At 48.4% G+C, this 20882-nt stretch overlaps 1 protein-coding gene across 12 annotated transcripts in view; it reads right to left on the bottom strand.

Moving 5' to 3' along the window:
- The window catches only part of MYCBP2 (MYC binding protein 2), a 3160061-nt gene that overhangs the window by 288475 nt on the left and 2850704 nt on the right, over positions 1–20882 (bottom strand). For all 12 annotated transcript variants that reach the window (XM_069639721.1, XM_069639717.1, XM_069639718.1 and 9 more), the window contains 2 exons: positions 19532–19771; positions 6480–6569 (listed from right to left, as the gene is read on the bottom strand). In XM_069639721.1, coding sequence (XP_069495822.1) covers positions 6480–6569; positions 19532–19771 — 330 coding nt within the window. The remainder of the gene's footprint in view (positions 1–6479; positions 6570–19531; positions 19772–20882) is intronic.

The following is a 20882-nucleotide window of genomic DNA, read 5'->3' as shown; positions in this document are numbered from 1 at the left end:
GGCTGCAGGGTGCCGGAATACCCACTGGATTAGATGTGGAAAGGAGTAATGGCACGTGAGTATTAAAGTTCCCCAATGTCTTTAAACGCACCTTGTTTTGTCTTTCAGATGCCGGAATGCAGTGTGAAGACCTCCGGAGCGCACGAAGAGTAGGTAAGCCTTTGCCTTTCAGATGCCGGAATGCTAACCTGTTCTTTCTTGTCTTTATAGGTGTTGCTGAAGACTGGATTCAGGATGGTAAGCCTTTGCCTTTCAGATGCCGGAATGCTAACCTGTTCTTTCTTGTCTTTATAGGTGTTGCTGAAGACTGGATTCAGGATGGTAAGCCTTTTTCCTTAGGCCCAGGACCGGATGCAGAAGACACGATGAGCGTTCTGCTGCAGAGGTTGCAGAATAACGCAAAGCAAGATTCATCCACCGGGTGTGGTTTAAATAGCCTCCTGTAGTGCTTAGGTGTCTCCTTCCACAGCCACGCCTAAGTAAGAAAAGAGTTCCTGGTAAGAAAAGAGTTCCTGCCTTCCAGAAGAGTTCCAGTGTTCTGAATCTAGGGAGTGGCTCCAGCCCCACCCAACAGGAAAAGTAGTTCCAAACAGAAGAGGATCAGAGGCTCAACTGGCAGGCAAGTAAGCAGCATGGTCTGCTGAAGGTAAGTCCACCCAAGCATTATGAGCCCGGCGCTTCCAGCGCTGGGACTGGGCATATTTATGAGCCTGGTGCCGCTGGCGCCAGGACTGGGTCCAAAAGGTCCCAATTGGGACTGGTTGGCACTCGGAACCTGGGTTATGGATCTGCTTCCAAGGGAGTTGGGAAAACCCTGACCTTTTGGAAGCAGAGATCATGACAGCAGTGCAACAGACTCCTGTCTTCCTCCCCGACGAGATCCTCTCTTCCCGGACGAAGCACCGACTTGCATCCGCTGCCATGAACAACTGCCCCCGCTGGAGTATTCTCACCACTTTAAGGTACTGTGTCCGCCAGGCCTCCCTTTCTAAAGATTGCTACAAGGTAATAATAACCCCTTAACCTTCTGGACTGGGCGGGCCGCCTTGACCCTCTAACTGGTCCCTTTCTTTGGTCCAACTCCTTTTTGAACCGTTACAAGACTTTTGTGCACTGCAACCGTGTGACCTTGGACACATTTCATTTTGATCCTCTTAAAGCGGATCCGGCCTACTGACTCTAAATTCACGGTGTTACTTTGCCTTCCTCTCTTGTTGTGTTCATGAAAATGTGTTGGGATCTGTTTCAATTTATTCTCTGCTTTTCTCTCCCTTTTTAAAACAAATTATTAGAGTGCCATCTACGTTAAGCGCTCGCCGCTGTCTAAAAATAAGTGGGGCTTTACTTAAGACTTGTCTAATATTCTTTTAAGGGAGTGTATATCTTTTAGTGACCGTGTTTTGGATTGCTTACTATTAGTGCCTATGTGTTTTTCTAGATGTGGTTTTAAATAAATAATTATTTCTCTTTTACACCAAGCCCTGGTCTGGGTTTACTTGTTCTATTGTGTTCTCTTGACCTATTGTGAATACTCTGTATACTGCCTAACTCTTCTTGAGGGAAGTCCGACTGCTCAGCCACAGCTACCAAGTGAATCTGTGTGGTACAGACTGCTACCAAGTGGGTTTACTGCCAAACACCTGTAGTTCTAAATCTTTTGCAGTGGTCCCAGAGGGAACTGCACAGGTTTCTGCCTAACAGCCACAAATAGCCAGAAGGGTGATACTGCGAAGCAGGAGAGCAGGGGGCCTGGGGGCCCCAGAGGAGGACAGGTACTACCTAGCAGCCCAGCTCTCACCGGCCTTCGCCTGGAAGCTAACCACCGGCAGACCTCGCTGGATGAAGCTGGAGGAGAACTGGTGCCAAAGCCCCCTAGAATCACTCCCGCACATTGTCAGGCCCATCGACCCCCCCAAAGAGGGGCCGTTAACCGCAACGAAGAACACCGTCGAAAATTGGAGGAGGGCAGCCAGGCGATGTAACTGCAGGAGCGCAACAGGCCCCCTGTCCCCAATCTGGGATAACCCGGACTTCACCCCCAGAATTGGACCCAATAACTTCAACTGCTGGAAGTCGGGAGGGCTGAAATATGTGGGGGACTTGTACGCAGAGGGATCCCCACTAACATTCAAAGAATGTAAGGAAAAATTTGGGGTGCCAGATACAAAGATTTCGCTACTCGCAGATCCGACACTGGCTCTCGCACGAGCCAATGAAATCACAAGGCAGCAGAGACCCAACGGCTCTGGAACAAACACTCACAACGCTTCGCCCCAGGGTGAGAATAGCAGCCCTGTACGGACCACTGGATAGAGGAGACGCCAACAAAAAGGAGGCCTATATGGAAAAGTGGGAAAGGGACATCAGCAGAGCAATTGAGACGGAAGAATGTGAACATATCTGGACCAGAGTCAAAAAAAGCTTGAGATGCGTGACTAACAAGGGAGGGGCATTCAAAACTTGCTACAGGTGGTAATTAACCCTGGAGACCCTGAAGGAACAAGTTACTTACCTGTAACTGTTGTTCTCCAGATTGGGTCTGGCATGGATTCACATGCTCATGAATATTCCCAGTCGTCAGTTGTTTCATTTCTGAACTGTCTTTCTACTAGTAACCGATCACTGGTCTCTGGGTCATACTGCCCCCAGCCTGTACCTAAGCCCCTCCTCTGGCAGCCATCTTCAGATTTGGTAGCACATAAAGTGGCAGTAGGACCAAGAGAAGAGCCGCAGAGGGGTAGGAGGGAGGGTTTGCATGTGAATCCATGCCAGACCCATGCTGGAGAACAACAGTTACAGGTAAGTAACTTGTTCCTTCTCCAGCATGGGGTCTGGCATGGATTCACATGCTCATGAATATAAAAATATATAGCAGTACACACATGCACAACCACGGGAGGTGGCAAGGCTCAACATTAAGCATTTCATCAACTCAACATTAAGTAACTCTTACCTCTTCACCAGGCCCACCTTCAGGCGAACAGGTTGCGCAGCACTGCCTGGCCGACCCTGGACTCCTCCCTGGAATCCCGGTCGACGCAGTAGAATCTCGTGAAGGTGTGCGTCGACCTCCACGTAGCAGCCCTGCAGATGTCCAGCAGGGGTACACCAGACAAGAACGCCGTGGTAGCAGCGATCGCCCTGGTCGAATGGGCTCTCGGACGGCCGGGCAATGGTCTGTTTGCCAACCAGTGACTGTGCATGATGCAGCCGGAGAGCCATCTGTAAATGGAAGCCTTTGAGAGAGCCTTCCCTTGGTTCACATGTCCAAAGTTCACTAACAGTTGTGATGTCTTCCAAAGGCTCTTTGTGCGGTCTACGTAGAACTTCAGCGCTCTATCTACATCCAGCGAGGGCAAAGTCCTCTCAGCCGGCGACGAAGGCGACGGGAAGAAAACAGGCAACACCAAGGGCTCGTTGACATGGAAGTCCGACGGCACCTTGTGCATGAAGGAGGGGTATGTCCTCAGAACCACCCTCGTCTCGTGGAAAGTCAGGTATGGAGGTTTACAGGAGAGGGCCTGGATCTCTCCCACTCGTCGTGCGGAGGCGATGGCCACAAGAAACGCAGTCTTCCACGATAGGAATTTCAACAGTGCCGAATGCAGAGGCTCGAATGGCGGCCCCACGAGCCTGCTCAGCACCACGTTGAGCTCCGTAGGGAGTACATGAAACGTAGGGAGTGCATGGATTGGATTAGAGTGCATGGATTGGATTAGAGTGCATGGATTGGATTAGAGTGCATGGATTGGATTAGAGTGCATGGATTGGATTAGAGTGCATGGATTGGATTAGAGTGCATGGATTGGATTAGAGTGCATGAAATGGATAGAGTGCATGAAATGGATAGAGTGCATGAAATGGATAGAGTGCATGAAATGGATAGAGTGCATGGAATGATCAAATGCATGGAACGGATGGAGCGGATGGAGTGCGCGGGACGGATGGAGCGCGCGGGACGGATGGAGTGTGGATGTTCAATAAGATCTCAAGCATCTTACTGAAAACCACCATATCTCATCACCACGCTTACTCTCTCCTATACACCACCACTCAACTAGAACACAGCAATACTATGACACATTTGGTATAGCTGTTCTCATAATAACACCCGCCACATACTCCTAATCATCCTAATTAAAGACAGCTGGCTCAGTTACACCCACTAGCCTATGTGTCTCCTCAGGCCTAACGCAGCCAGAAATCAATCTGGGTATCAACCCATCAGAATTAACACATATTCCTGATCTCCCAACCACCACACCTACCGCTAAGAAGCAGCTATCATGCAAGTGCTACACCAGCTGCAAACATATCCGGTGCACCCACGCTAACCAATGTGAGAAACCAAACGGTGTCTCACCCGATAGTCCTCTGGGACTTGTCATCCAGGTGGCCAGGACACGGACTTCGCTTTTGGATCCAGTTCCCGGGGGTGGACCAGTGCAGGATTATAACCTGGGTCTGGGGTCTTTGGAGAGCGGGGGCGAGGCAGCCGATGTTGAGAAGCAGTATTCTATTAAGTAGGATTCTCGGAGGTCCCAGCTCCCGCTCCGCCCTTTCACACAAACACTGGGCTGAGGAAGAGGGTGACAGAGTAACATGAATAACTCTCATACATCGTACTGGACATGTCCCATTAATCAGGTCAGGCACTTGACTTCAAGTGCATACACCTGATACCAATTAACTCTCCTCACACGGATACAAGGCAAAACCCAAAGAGACACTCTGAGCAAGGCGGAACACGAGTACAAGCAGGATTTCTGGAGCAAAAGCAAACCTACTGGAGCACAGCGACGGATCAAGGGACGAGAGCAGCGAGTCGAAAACCCCAAGAGTTCCCTATTGGAGGTTGTTGCCTCCGACAGGCCGTGAAGGACACATAGAGAAGGCCAGATCCCGCAAGTGAAGACTGCATTGTGTTTCAAGGATGCCAGCGACCCTCTCAGGTGAACGCCAGAGTTGGGGAGGCAAGGCCAAGCCTGTGGTACTCGTGGATTGGAAATCGTAAAACGAAGAAAGAAACGCACACAGCTGGTGAGTTGGCAAGCGACCTGAGAGACAAGGGTGTGTTAAAGAAAGTTTGAAGTGGCAACATTATATCGCAAGTGAAGGCTGCAGGCTTGTGGATGAGATGAGAGGAAAGGTATACCTGTGAATGAACTTTGAAGTAAAAGAGCTGTGGAATCAGCGATACTGAGTAGCAGAGTGGTCCGGCGAAAGGAAGTAGCCCACTCGAAAGTCTCTGTGAAAGGTGCATTGTTTGTGACGATAAAGCGAGTGAAGTGCAAAAGAAAATTAAACAGAAGTACCTCCTAGAGAAGGGGAGAGTGGAAGTTGAATCTAGAACTTTCAGTCAAAGTGGTCCTGCGGAGGTCTGTAAAGAATGCCACGCACATTTGAAAGCCTTCAATACCGAAAGTGGTCTGAGCCCGGCTGAGGCAGACCCAAAGTGAAATAAGCTTTCGGGAGGGAGCCCCCTTTGCAAGTTTTTTTGCAACTTTGTGCTGAAGAGGTCTGAGCCCGACAGAGGGGGACCTACGCGAACTTTGTGTCAAAATATAGTTTGAAGGTCTGCAAGAGAGACTTTAACGTGGAAGGCCAGACGGGCCTCGATCCACGTTTTGGAACTGTTTATGGTACTGAGAACCCGAGCCAGTGTGTGTCATCCTGCCTACAATAAACGCCTTATTCTGTGAGGTCTAAACGTGGGAAGGAGAGCTGGTTCAGTCACCTTTCTTAATTTGAACAATGATTTTTCATTTGCATACATTTCTCCTTTTTACACTTTTTGTACAAGAGATAGGGCAGACATTAGGTTTTGTTAGCATAGGCCATTCTGATTTGACGGACTCCACTATGACTGTTTTGTTTATCGTTTGATGGTTGAGACTACTCCCATCTTAGTTATAGGGAAGAGTAGGAGTTTTTCCAACCCCAGACACTTCAATAAAGGTTTTTCAAACTGTACCCATTGTGTCAGTGTCATACTTGTGATGCCATGGCTCCCCTACACCAACTACTAAAAAAACTAATTCCTCTACTTACGACTCTCAAACTCTAAACTAAACACAGCCATGCCTAAACAGCACAGCAAACCGCACCCACTTCACTACACCGCAACAAAACAATCACACATAGCACTTGCACAACAGCACATGACAACTACTGACCGAAAAAAATTGCACCAGTGTAAACCGACTGAAGCTACCAAAAACACAGTACAGCTCTCTTGCGCTTTTCCCACTTCAGTCAACACTAACTCACCCTACCCTCCTTTCTTTCCAGATCCACCAGAGCGCCAAGGGACCACTCTGGTGGTGATGGTGCGCAGTATAAATGTCGTTTAACATAACATAATATCCTTATATTTGTAACCACAAAACAAACAGTAAGAAAACAAACAGATTCAGGTGGTTGAGCTCTGTAACAAATAACCTGTCCTTATTTAGTAGTTGTGATAAATGTATGTGTACCTTTTCTTCTCCTTCGGGCGAAGACAGCAGTGTTTTATCCTCTTGTTCTGGGGTTGGTTCTGCATCACCAGAGATCAATTTTCCAAACACCTGTATAAAATATTTAAAAAATACATTTGTGAAGTATAACTTTGGAGCATATTCCAAAGATGTGCTTCAATAATTTATAAAAACGCTTCTCCCACAACAGTGAAAATTGCTTGTCACACAGAATTTACAAACAGGCTATGATCAAATTAGGGGAAGAAATAGGCAAACAATGGTATCTTGTGCACACATAAAAAACTCTGGCATTTAATTAAAAGTAAACAGACATTGTACAATCACGCACAACTACTCCAAAATGTACTGTATATTAATAATCAGTGGAAGTAAAGATCAAGGAAACTATTCAGTGTAAATAGAGGGAAATTTACAAGGGCATCAAATTGTCCTTAAACATAAAGTTGACGGGGCGTGGCTACGAGGGCCATGTAGGAGGACGCGATCTGGAGGAGCTCCCGAGATCCTGAAATGATCCTGCTGAAATAGTGCATAACAACGTGCCTATGACTGCTGAAAACACACATGTCGATGTGTGAATGGTCTGACTATGCTTGGTGAACTTTTGGAAGGTGTGGGAGGAACGGTGGTGGAGTTTTGTGCGAAAAAGATGAGGAGCACCGGAGACGGAAGACGAATCAAAATGGCCGATCAATGACCGGAACAAAGGATGGAGCAGGCCGCACGATGGTCGGGCGTTAGGAGCGAACTGTGTGCGCATTTGTAACTTGCGCGGAACGTGGGTCCCTGGGCCATGTCTAATAGAACAGTGAGACCGAAGGTGAAGCAGCCCACGCTGGACGACTTCGCCAAGACGTCCCCTGGTCCGGAAAGTTCCAAGAGCAAGGATAAGTCGCCCACGGGCGGCATGCCTGCAACGGGTACTAACCAAGAGGTCCTGGCTGCGATTGCGGACTTGAAGGCGACCTGGGAGGCTAAGCTTGAACTGGCCGTAACTGAGTTGAAAACGGCATTGGACCTTAAGGTCGGTGAGGTGTAAGAGGAGGTGAACTTACTCCGGCAGGACGTCGGATCCCTGGCGGAGCGCACTGAGACCCTCGAGCAAGAGGTGAGCCCGAACACCGCAGATTGTGCCTCCCGTATGGCCGAATTGAATGCCCTGGTGCAGAGAGTGGACAACTTGGAGAACAGGGCTGAGGAGGCAGAAGGACGCGCCTGACGGAATAACATTCGCATCGTGGGCCTGCCAGAAGGATCGGAGGCCACGATCCCACGGATTTCATCGAATCTATGCTATTGCAGGAGATACCCGGAGGAGCCTTATCTCAAGGATTCGCAGTCGAACGTGCGCATAGAGCTCTAACAAGGAGGCCTCTGCCGGGAAACCCACCTAGGCCAGTAATTGCCAAAATCCTTAATTACCGGGACCGGGAGAGAATACTAGAACACTTCCGCAAGGGAGGAACGATTACACGAGGAGCAGCAAACATAACGGCATACCCGGACTATACCCTGACTGTGCAGCGTAGCCGCATGAACTTTGGGACAGTAAAGCTGAGATTGAGAGAGGCGGGCTACAAATACATGTTGCTGTACCCGGCAAAATGGAAGGTTTTTCTCAAACACAAGACTTTGTTTTTCGAGACTCCGGAGGACGCCATGGGATGGATCGACGCGCAGGGTTGTCCCCAGGAGCCTGATGCTCGGACGGGAAGAGGAGATGGAGGAGATAAGTAGTGCACGAGGAGGGTGCTACAAGATGGCGCGGAATAGGACTCTGGGACTTGATTATAGTCATTTGAGTGGCCTTAAGCAGAGAAGGTCAGACTGTTGCACAATATATTATGAGCACTGTGACTATTGCTGTATTTAGGGGAGCCTTGCAGAGCGGATCTCTTTACCCCACTTAGTAACTTTAGTTAAGTGGCCATTAGGGCGACTTCACCCTACTGAGCTCTGGGGATTGTTTGGTGCTTGCAGGGCTAGATGTGGGGGTGCCTGAGTTCCATGGATGGAGCTGGGCAGCAGTTGGGGAGTGTGGAGTTGGGGAAGGGATGGGTAGAGGGTGGGGAGGGAAGTGGGAGTTTGGGGTGTGTATAGTTATGGGGAGTTCGAGTTTGTACATGAGGCTACAAGAAAAAGCCAGAGGGCTGTATCTGTATCGCGTGGGCAGGTGGGGTTTGCTGAACGGAAGGGGAGAGGATACTTATGAGCTATGGGGGATCTTAAGATCGTAACGTGGAATGTCAGGGGACTCAATAGTTACTTAAAGAGGAACAAGGTCATGATGTATTTGAAAAGGCAGAAGATTGATATTGCACTGTTGCAGGAGACGCATCTGACTCGGGAAAAGTTGGAACTGGTGGGGAAGAAGTGGAGAGGTATTGTAGTGGGCTCTCTGTATTCTGCCTACGATAGGGGAGTGTTGGTCTGGGTGGCACCGCACGTTCCGCTCCAACTTACACAAGAGGCGGTGGATACAGAGGGGAGGATGGTCATATTGAAGGCACTGGTGGAAAATAAGGAGGTGTGCATTGTAAACACGTATGCCCCCAATCAAAACACAGCGGCATATTTTAGGACTCTTTGTACCAACCTGGGTGCGTGCGTGGGTGGGGTGGTTATTTGGGGAGGGGATTTTAATTGTGTGCTGAACCCCAGGGTAGACAGATCTGATAAGATTGATAGGCCCACCCCAGCGGCCAGGGCATTGCAGACACTGCTCGACGACTTCGGCTGGCAGATGTTTGGAGGCTGAAACATCCTAATGAGGAACAGTATTCGCATTACTCAGCCCTGCAACAACTGCATATAAGACTGGACTATTTTTTTGCCACGCCAGATGTGGTGGTAGAGACCACCCAAATAGAATACAAAGCGAGGGTCCTGTCGGACCACTCGCCTCTGGTCCTGGGATGGCAGTACTGCCGCCCCAGAGCGCGGATACCGACGTGGCGCCTACGGGCTGAGGCGCTCAAGGATCCAGTCTTAAGAGAGGATATCAGGGACGAGATCACACATTATTTCGAAGAGAACGCCGTCAGTGTGGATTCGGCGGGCACGCTCTGGGAAGCCTTTAAGGTGGTATTGCGGGGTGCTGCCATTGCTAAATCAAAGGGCCTGCAGGGCGGGGTCCTAGCGGAGTTAGGGGAAGCTGAGGATAAACTGGAACGGGAACTCAATAGGGGAGGGGGAGATGCAGAGCCAGTACTTAAACTACAGCAGCGGTGTGCGGAACTTTGGGAAAGGCTCTGCAACCTCAACTATAAGAAGTATGTTGAGAGACAGCATGCAGGTGGGGATAAAATGGGCTGTCTCTTGGCGTGGCTATACAAGAGGGAAACCCCTAGGCCCCCGATTAGGATGATAACCAGAGAGGATGGGGAGGTAGCGAACACCCAAGAAGGAGTCAATGAGGCATTCTTAGATTATTACAGGGCACTATATGAGGACAAAGGGGGGGGCAGCCGAGAGGAGATAAGGGAAACTTTAAGAGATATGGGAGTACCTAAGATTAGTGCCGAAAAAAAGAGAGGAGCTGGATGCACCGATTACTTGGAGGAACTGGAAGAGGTGGTGAGGCAGCAGCCCACTAGTAAGACCCCAGGTGCGGATGGGCTCCCTAGCGAATTTTACAAAGCATATAGAGAGGAGGTACTCTCCCCCCCCCCCATGCTAGAAATGCTTAATGAATCGTTTGAGGTGGGCCGGTTGCCGGAATCGCTTAGAGAAGCGATTTATTTATTTATTTATTTATTCGCATTTGTTAAGCGCACAGAATCAGCCCTGAGGCATCGTGGCGCTGGTTACAGAATAGCGCTGGTTACAGGGAAAGCGCGTCTTAGTTACAGCATACAGAGGCATACATGCATACAGTTTGGGCAGTAGCAATAGTTAGCAGTGTGTGCCTGAATGGCAGTAGGTAAAGGAATTTTAGTTAAAGAGAGAGGTTTTGAGTTTTTTTCTAAACGCTGTGAGGGAGCCTTCTGCTCTTAGAGCGTGGGGGAGATTATTCCAAAGTTTTGGTGCTATGTAGGGGAAACCCAGCCCCCCGGCTGTAATCTTGTGGATGCGTGGTACAGTGAGTTGGTTAGTGTAGCAGAGTCTGGTAGGTCTGGATGAGGTCTGTCTGAGAATGGTGTCTGAGAGATATGATGGTGCAGTGTGGTGGATACATTTGTGGGTAGTAGTCAGTACCTTGAAGGTGATGCGTTCTTTGACAGGGAGCCAGTGAACTGATTGCCTTGCCAGTGAGATGTGGTCCCTTTTGGAGATGTTTAATGCTGCTCTTAGAGCGTTATTTTGGGTGACCTGGAGTTTGTTTAGGTTTTTTTCAGAGGTGCCGGCTAGAAGTGCATTGCAATAGTCAAGTTTAGCGCCTATGGTAGCTCTTGCTATTGAAAGGCAGTTTTCTTTGGAAAGGAATGGTTTAATGGCGTTGATGAGTTTAGTGCTTAGTGCAGATGCGGAGACAATGGCACTAACTTGTTTGTCCATGGACAGGGTTGCATCAATGTAGACCCCTAGCGTTTTCACAGAGGATAGGACTGGGATAGTGCAGTTGTCGATGTTGAAATTGGCATAGCAGCTGTCTAGCCTGGCCAGTGTGGATTTTTGGCCGAGGATAAGGATTTCAGTCTTATCCCCGTTAAGACATAGGCCGTTAGTGGCCATCCAGGCTTGAATGGTGGCATATATGAGTTTTAGAGCTAGGGCGTCTTTGTGGTATGAGCCTGATAGAGGGAGGAGCACTTGGGTGTCGTCGGCGTAGTTGGTGTAGGCAATCCCAAGTGCATCAAGTTTCTCGAATAGGGGCTTAGTGAATAGATTGTAAAGCGTAGGTGCTGTACAGGAGCCTTGAGGGACACCGCAGTGTATTATGGATGGTGTTGCGCTCGAAATGTTTGAAAAGACTTTCATGGCCCTCCCTTCAAGAAATGAGGTTATCCAGGAGGTGGCTTGGTCAGAGAAATGTGCGGAGTGGGAGAGGTGTGAGGTGAGGGTCTTGTGGTCCACTAGGTCGAATGCCGCAGAGAGGTCGAGGAGAAGTAAAAGGGCGGGTTTACCTTTGTCCAATATCTTGGTTATTTGGTTTTTTAGGTCCAGCAAAGCAGTCTCTGTTCCATGACCTTTGCGGAAGCCTGACTGTCTGGTGCCTAGGATGGAGTTAGATTCGAGGTATAGTTGGATTTGGCTGTGTGCCACTTTATCTAGAATCTTGAGAAGGAAGGGGACAGTTGTTATAGGTCTGTAATTGTTAGGCATCGTGGGGTCGAGAGTGGGCTTTTTTAGAAGTGGGCGCACCCAGGCTTCTTTAAGACTGTCTGGGACAGAGCAGGACTTGAATGAGGCATTAATGAATGCGGTAATGATTGGGGCAAGTGGTTCAGCGCAGTCCTTGATTAATTTAGGGGGGCATGTATCGGCTTTGCAAGTCGATGGTTTCAGATGTTTCAGTATGTCCAGGACTTCTAGTTCTGAAACTTCTTTAAAGGCAAATTTGGGAATGTTAGTGGTTTTGCTATGGGATTGGGAATCTAAGTGTCGACTCTGTTTTGGCAAGGTATTGTAGTGGTCGCGGATTTTGTTTTGTAAGAGGTCTATTTTGTTGAGCATGGCGGCTTGGATACTGTTGCACCAGCCTTCATCCTTGATGATCTCGTCAGAGGAAGTGGGAGGCACTGTGAGCTCTTTAAAGATAGAGAAGAGTTCTCTTGAGTGGCACTTTGAGTCTAGTATTCGACGGTTGTATGATTCAGATTTGGCATTGAAGATGGCGGTTTTGTATTTTTTTGCAGTGACTTTGAATAAGTCTTTGGTGATGTCGCATGGGTTGGCCTGCCAGTTTTTAAGTGCTTGGCGCTTTTTGTCACGCAGAGCTTGGAGGTCCTCTGTGAACCATGCGTTTGAGTGGAAGGATTTTTTTTCTTTTTTCTCTTCTAGAGGAGCGATGGAGTTTATAGCATTGGTGAGCGTATCCTTGAGTATGTCTGCTAGGATGTTAGGATCTTGAGGGAAAGGAGGGGCGAGGCATGGGGTGTTGAGAAGGGGGAGTAGATTGTCTGCAGTTAACTTTTTGGAGCTTCTGGCTAGGGTGGCGGATTTATGTACTGGTGTTTTTCTGGTAGGTAACGTAGGGATAGAGAATTGTATGCAGCTGTGATCTGTCCAAGGGAGGAATGTGTTGGATGTGATAGAGGAGTTACAGTTATGGTCGGCCAGCCAGTCAAGAGTTCTGCCTTTGGAGTGGGTGGGTGACAGGATTTTTTGTGTGAAGTCTAGGTTGGAGAGGTCCTTGAGGAAGGAGGTTGCTGTTTTGTCCTTTGGGTCATTATAGCCTAGGTTAAGATCACCTAGGAGTAAGGTTTTGGTGGATTTTTTTAGGTTTTCGCTGAGAATATGCGTGATTTGCCCTTGAAAATCGGTTGGGAGTCCTGGAGGCCGGTAGATGACGTGAATGTTAATGGTGGTGTTGTGAGAGAGGGATAGTTTGGCCGATAGTATGTCTGCATTCCCTTCCCATGTGTGGGGTGTGGGCCTGATATGGTGGATGTCTTTATAGATTATGGCAACCCCTCCCCCTGATTTTGTAGGTCTGTCTTGTCTAAGGATGGAGTAGCCTACTGGTACAGCTAGGGTAATGGCGGGGCCTGAGGCTTCATGCAGCCAAGTCTCTGTGATGGCTAGCAGATCTAGGTCGAAGCTGGAGATGAGCTCGTTGATTTCTAAGGCATGGGCAGTGAGCGATCGAGTGTTAAGTAATGCGCATTTGAGTGTAGGTGCTACCTGACTTCTGTTGGGAGGCCGCTGTTTCGTTTGTTTTTTCAGCTTGAAGTTGGGTGGGGTGGATGGTATAGTGGTGGGTGTGAGGTTGGAACACGGTGTGGGGATGTGGGGAATCCTACCCACAAAGTTGTGAGAGACAGATGTGCGAGAACCTAATCTATAGTTTCTGAGTGATGCTGGGATGTGTTGCGATGAGAAGGACCTAGGTAGTGTGCGTGTCCTCAGTCTGCACAGTCTGGTGCAGCTATTAGGTGTAGAGGTGTGAGGATGCGCGGTGTTGGGGCTGGGGTGAGGTGTCGAATTTGTGTTGGACTGCATCATGATGCTGGGGCTAGGTAAGCACGAGTGTAGATAGTGTCGTTCATATATTGCATTGGCGAGGAGTGCGCCTATGAGTAGTAGTGTGCTAATCTGGTGGTGCAGCCCTGGTAGCATGCTGGAATACTCTGTAGTGCACGTGGAGGGAGGCGAGACTGAGCAGCGATGGTTCTAGTAGTGCAAGGCGCTAGTTGCCTAGAGGATGTCAGAATATAGTGGTCTCTGGGCGACCATAAAGGCACTACGCAATAATACAGTGGTCTATGGGCGACCATAAGGCACTACGCAATAATACAGTGGTCTCTGGGCGACCATAAGGCACTACACAATACTACAGTGGTCTCTGGGCGACCATAAGGCACTACGCAATAATACAGTGGTCTCTGGGCGACCATAAGGCACTACGCAATAATACAGTGGTCTCTGGGCGACCAAAAGGCACTATGCAATAATACAGTGGTCTCTGGGCGACCATAAGGCACTACGCAATAATACAGTGGTCTCTGGGCGACCATAAGGCACTACGCAATAATACAGTGGTCTCTGGGCGACCAAAAGGCACTACGCAATAATACAGTGGTCTCTGGGCGACCATAAGGCACTACGCAATAATACAGTGGTCTCTGGGCGACCAAAAGGCACTACGCAATAATACAGTGGTCTCTGGGCGACCATAAGGCACTACGCAATAATACAGTGGTCTCTGGGCGACCATAAGGCACTACGCAATAATACAGTGGTCTCTGGGCGCCAGAGCCTCGCTCTGGTGCCGCTATGCGCCCGCCATTGCTGGGCCAGGCGGAAGAATCTGACGAGGTCGGGCGAGACTCAAGAAGCGTTACGCCTCAGAACTCGCCGTACAGCTGGCAATAATGAGTGTGCACGATGGGCATACCTGGCTGTGAAAAGATGTCAACCCTCGCCTTTGAGGGAGTTCGATGAGGCAGGGTGATCTAAGCACGGCCGAACCGTGTGTAGCAGAAGATGCTCCTCGGCTCAGGGGCTAGTCCGTTGTGTGCTGTTGCGGCCGGAATGGTGAGGGCAGGGTCCGTGGCCCCTGGCTCCTGATGCTCCTAACAGGCTCTCAACAGGCCTTAGAGTGGCCTTTGCGCTGGCCGCCGGCGTGATCCGCCTGCCGGCGGTTACAGCTGATTTTCACGAGGCTCAGCCTCGGTTTCAGCCCGCGCTGCGCCCGGCATGCGTGGGTCAGGCGGCGTGTGGGGACAGGGTCAGGCAGGCCCTGTCCGTGTTGCTCGTGGTCTCGTGGCTTCTCTGCAGGGCTGGGGTGCTGGGGGGGCTCCTGCCCTCGCCCCACGGTGAGGAAGAGTGAATGAGGGGGTGAGCAGGCTCTCAACAGGCCTTAGAGTGGCCTTTGCGCTGGCCGCCGGCGCGATAATACCGCTCCCTAAGCCCAACAAACCAGGGCATAGCTGCGGCTCCTATAGGCCCTTGTCAGTGCTGAACCAGGACGGCAAGATATTGACGGCGGTCCTGGCTAATAGATTGCGGAGAGGTATTAGTAAATTGATACACCCGGACCAAACAGGTTATGTCCCCAACAGAAACATAACCCACAACCATAGGAGACTCCACCGGGTGATTGAATGGGGGAGCGAGAGCGAGGGTGAAATGGCGGTTGTGTCCCTAGATGCAGTCAAAGCTTTCGACTCTGTCAGGTGGTCGTGGTTGCTGGAGGCCCTGAAGGAATACGGGATGGGGCCTGGTTATGTTAGGTGGGCGAAGTTGCTGTACAGTGAGCCGCTAGCTAGGGTACGTACAGGAGCGGTGATATCCGAGAGGTGGCAGCTTAGCAGAGGCACCAGACAAGGGTACCCCTGGTCCCCGATGTTATATATTCTGGCCCTGGAGCCCCTGGCAGTGTACCTTCAGCAACAATATGACATGATAGGCATTGAGGTAGGGGGAGAGAAACACCCTAATATCTCTGTATGCTGACGATTTGCTATTATATTTGAAATATCCGGAGGAAAATCTTCAGTATATTCTGGCGGTAATGGAAAGGTATGCAGAACTGTCTGGCATAGCGGTGAACCCCCAAAAATCGAACATATTCCCATTGGGTAGCTACAGAGGAACCCTTCCGGAGCGGTTGCCAGTGTTGTCGATACCATGGGCGGTTGGTTCCTTCCGCTATCTCGGCATAGATGTGTATCGCACGGTAGAGGAGGAACATTTGCATAACACTGAGGTGGCGGTGGGAAAAATCCGTACAAGCATGAAGTTTTGGGAGAAGTTGCCGTTGGCGATGATGGGACGGGGAGCAATGCTCAAAATGGTGGTTCTGCCCAGGCTTTTACATTTTTTCAGCAATATCCCGTACATGATACCTAAGAAGTTTTTTGCCAAGCTGAATAGTATGTGCAGAGACTTCCTATGGCATGGCACTCAGAATAGAGTGGCGCTATGGAAGTTGCAGAATTTCCATGAAAAGGGGGGTATTAAGCTGCCTAATTTTGAGGCCTATTATGTGGCTGGGCAGTTGCAATATGTGGTCAAATGGCTCTCTGACGAGCTGCCTCCCGAATTTAGGCTGTTTGGACAGGGCTGCACTCCGTTCTACCTGAAGGAAATGATTTGGTTGCCTAGGTCAGAAATGAAGGAGCGCCCGGGAATGATGTTGATGGGGTGGAAGGTGTGGCGTAGAGTATGTCGAATGATGGAGGACCCGTACCCGCGTTCCCCGCAGGTGCCGTTGATTGCTTTGGCAGGGGGAGACAAACAACTAAGGATGATAATCAGGACCTACTGGGAGTCGGTCGGGCTGGTTACATTGGGGGATGTCTGGCAAGAGGGAGCCATTAGAGATTTTGAAGGACTAGGGGAAGAGGCGGGCTTGCATAGGGGCCAGTATGTCACGTACCTAAGGCTGGTGCAGAATATTCGTAAAATCTGGCCTGAGACTGTATTGGCGTAGGAACCAGACGCCACCATGGGGACAATATATGACATATCAGAAGGGGTCATGAGATCTCCAGATTGTATGAAATGGTGATGACCCGGGTTGGGAAAGGAATTGACTCATTTGAGGTTAGATTGGGAAACAGAGGTGGGAGCACAGATGGAAGATGGGATGTGGGAGCGTGTTATGGGATACCACAAGAAGGTGTCAAGAAATGCCAGATTACAACAAATACAGTTGTATATAACGCACAGAGCTTACATGACCCGATGAGAATATCGAAATTTGTAAATGCGGGACGACAAGCGTGCCCAAAATGCAATAAGGAAAATGCTGATATGACCCATATGTTTTGGTCTTGCCCAGTGATTGAGAGTTTCTGGGGAGAAGTGGCGCAAAAACTAGCGGACAAAGGGGTCACGCTCATTATAGATACGGCTTGGGCCTGCCTGTTGGGAGGGTTTCCCAGACCACGGAAACTTAAACATGTTGGGAAATTGAAGGACTTGGCATATGTGCTCGCAAAACGAAGGATTGCCATGGGATGGAAGCAGTGCCATAAGCCACGGGTGGAGGTATGGTGGCAGGAATTACAGAAATGGGCGGAGGCTGAAACGGTGAGGCTGAAACGGTGGTATGGCAGGAGGCATGTGGCATATGTGGGGAAGTGGGTACCCTGATGGCATGGAGAGTATTAATAGCAGGACTGTTTGGAACAATAACAGACTCTTGCAGCCTCGGAAAGAGGCGATACCCTGCCACACGCTGCAGATACGGAATGAGAAGGATGAACAAGCTCTTGAGGGGGGAGGGATTGGGGGAGCAGTGGTCTTGACTAATTGATGTTCATGTGATTGTTGCAAAAAGCGCTGGTTTGTATTGTTTGTTTCAGAAAATAATAAAAACCGTTTTTAAAAAAAATAAATAATAAAAACATGAAGTTGACAAGACAATATAAGAAAGGGAACACTGCCTTTTTATTGCAGACCTTTTTGCATGGTAAGCAGTTTCATATGTTGTCAAGAAGCAATGACAGAGCACACCCGCCATTATTATTCTAAACAAATCTAGATACTGTAGAGTTGCGCCACACAAGAAAAGTGCTTGAAAATGTCACCAATATCAGCCGTATCAGTGCATAATTGACACCTACAGGCATCTAATGGGTAGTTAGTTTTAAACAGTGGGAACATGAGCAGAATAAAATGTGGTCCAGATGTTATGTTCAGCATTGTAACCAGCAGATTTGAGCTTCTGCTTAGCTATCAATTAGCCAAGATCTAGAGGTCAAACACACACACCACAATGGACTTAGTAGGTGCAGTCTGGTCACTGAGCGCTTTAAAATGAAACCACAACCCTAAAAAAACACAAGAAAGTATACAGTAGCAGATTTGGATATGTCGCAAATGGGCATTAAATATAGATTTTTCTTAGAAACATGCCCTGGGATCTTAGCTTTTGTGTGGGAGCGAGGGGCCAATGGGCCCCTCTCTACCATCACTTCTCAGTACAAAACTCAGACCAAGTGCCTCTAGTGGTGGGTACGCCCCTCGCCCTTATGCGATGTTAGCTTTGGGTTACATTTGCGTAGATGGGACCACCGAGCAGGACACGGGGCATTCATTTTTTGTACCCCCTTTCGACTCCATCTTGGTGAACAGGCCTCACTGCGATAGTACAAAATGCCTCTCTCCCTTTTGCCCGCCACAGTAGCTCGGAGCACATGGCCCCCACCCTCGTTCCCACTCCAGCTGGAAAACTCTGCAGCTCCGTTCTCACGCTGAAGCCGGAGCTGCTTGCAACAAATAATAAATGTAACACATCCCTTTTTCCTCTGAGATCACTGTCCTGCATGTGAACCAACATGAGCCAAGCACATAGCTCGTCCATCTCCACAAAAGTGTCCTTGCCCTCTTACCCTCGCCAGTTGAAACTTATTGCCATTCTAACCCTGTGTCCTTGCAACGCATTCCTTTCATGTGCCAGACTGCCAACCATGCTATGAAGCCCACCCAACAGACCCCCAACTAACATTAGACCCCTGCTGCAGTATATCGTGCCCAATACTAACAAATGCCACATACCTGAGATTCTTGTGAAACTAACCATATAGTTCAGTGACAGTATTATAGTGGTCAAGGCCCGTAAACCTGTGACCTGTATAACCCAAATGTTGTAGATGATATAAACTCTTGAGTGATTAGTACAATGACATGATACACTACTGAGGGTCTTTTGATCAACCATTATTTAGTGCATGCATTACTCAGAATGTATTTTCTTAGCTTAGCTTAGATAGTGACCACCGTATCGCACAACAACCTGACCTTCACCCATCCGGAGCACAGATGTCTGACGTCAATCCTCCCACCAACCAAGCAACCAACCCGGAGGAAGAGATGATGCCCACACCTAAGACATCACCCCGGTTGACCAATCCAGGTACAACGTAGCATCATATGTTAAAGATGTCAATGTACTATATAAATGTGTTGTAACCTTGATGTGGTCAGAGCGCTCTCAGAGATCTAGATAAACTTTTCCTGGAACTCTCGCAGCCAGCTCTTTTGTGTCTTATTCCCTGTCCAAGAAGTGTCTGTATTATTCATTTTGTCACGTAGAGTCGGGGAGGGCACACACACACTTTCAAATCAACGAAGTACACACTAGCAAGGTCATCATTGGTCTTCATAATGTCTTAAGCGCATGTTATATATTTTTTTAAAGAACATCTAATACACAATTATTTTGGGCCAAAATGCTTTACACAAGTTAGATATAGCTGGCATAATAAATGATACAGTGATTTAATGTCTTCTTTCTTTCTGTGTACATTTAAATAATAGAAGGCTTGACCATGTCCCCTTCAGCTAAATGCCACCACAGTTAAACAAGTATGATTGTTCAGCTATCTGCAGCGGATGGTCATGAAATCTCTTGAAAACGTAAAAAGATAAATCTCCCCAGTCAAAAGGTAAGAGAACATATGCTTTAGAAAATATTTTAAAATATAATGCCATACCTGAGATGTAATAAGCCGGAAAACCCGCAGCGTTTCACCTTCGCAGTTCCTTTGCTGAGCCATGCTTGCAGAAATCTGCCCAGCAATTTTGATGCTTTCCCCATCTTTCCAGCCAAGCACTTTGATTTGTCGAACCCTCAGTGTGTTTTCAGGACCCTTCAGTTCAATTTTGATTATGTGATTGTCTCCTCCAGGGAGTTCGCTTGTAACCCATCCAATGTGTCTGGAATCCAGGTCCACCTACAGTGTATTAACACCAATACAGGATTTTAGATTATATGCCACTGCACTCACAGTGCGACTTCTAAAGCAATCCACAAGGCCAAGTGATACCGAAGTCTAAAAGATCCTATGTTGTACCAAAATGTGTTACTTATCGTTATACATTAGTCAGTCAACCAACTCTCCAAAAGTAAGAACATGGTACACAATAATATTTATTCTGGATTATATTAAATGTTTGCCTTATACCAGCTCATGATCTGAGTCACCAATGCCAGAAAATAATCCCCAACAAAAGACTTCCTTAAACAAAGACATTACTTACCTTGAAGTAACCAGCCTTTTGGTTGATATGCTTTTTGTCTTGCAGAATCTTTTAATGATTTTAGTGTTTCCCTTCCCCTCCCATTTCTTTTCTCTACTCCAATTGCTGAAGGCAGCAGTTGCCAAGTTCCTGAAGTATCCACTCGAGTTAGCCCAGCATATTTTCAAAACACAAGACTCCGTAAATGATGGTGCTATAAACAGCGTAACAGTTTTGACAATGGATTGTGATAAGACATTTCTTTCCTCAATGTATAATCCAATGAAGCAATACTACCTTCAGGATTTCTAGATGAATGAACTGCATTACCCTTTAGGCAAAGGAGTTTGAGCAACCATAAAATTCAAAGCAATGTTGCATCCCACCCCTAGTCCTCATATGGACAACGGATTGGTATAGACTTCACCTGGGGTGCGGGTCCTCTCCTGGAATATTGATGGGGTCACAAAATACCTATCTAATAATGATTGGCTTACCTTTGTCAGGGATTCTGGGGTGATTTGCCTACAGGAGACTTGGAGTTTAGAACCGACCCCATTCAAAGGTTTGCTACCTTTTTCTCCTCAGCCCCCAAGGGTATGAGGGGTTGTCCCAGCGGGGGTTTGGTGACATGGGTAAAAATGGGGTTGTTTAAATCAGCGACGAAGATTAATATAGCTTGCCATGAACTGCTTGTGATTCATATCAACTTACAGGTGATTCCAAGATCCTGTTCATTAATTTGTACAACAAATCCCCAGCAGTAAGGGACAGGGACCTGATTGATAGAATCACGACTATTGTAATGGAGTGGAGGTTGAGCTG

This window comes from Ambystoma mexicanum, chromosome 7q, assembly GCF_040938575.1.
Source record: "Ambystoma mexicanum isolate Mex_15411 chromosome 7q, UKY_AmexF1_1, whole genome shotgun sequence".
Lineage (NCBI taxonomy): Eukaryota > Metazoa > Chordata > Amphibia > Caudata > Ambystomatidae > Ambystoma > Ambystoma mexicanum.
Note: the sequence above shows the minus strand (reverse complement) of the source record. Positions and strands in the feature narration are given on the sequence as shown.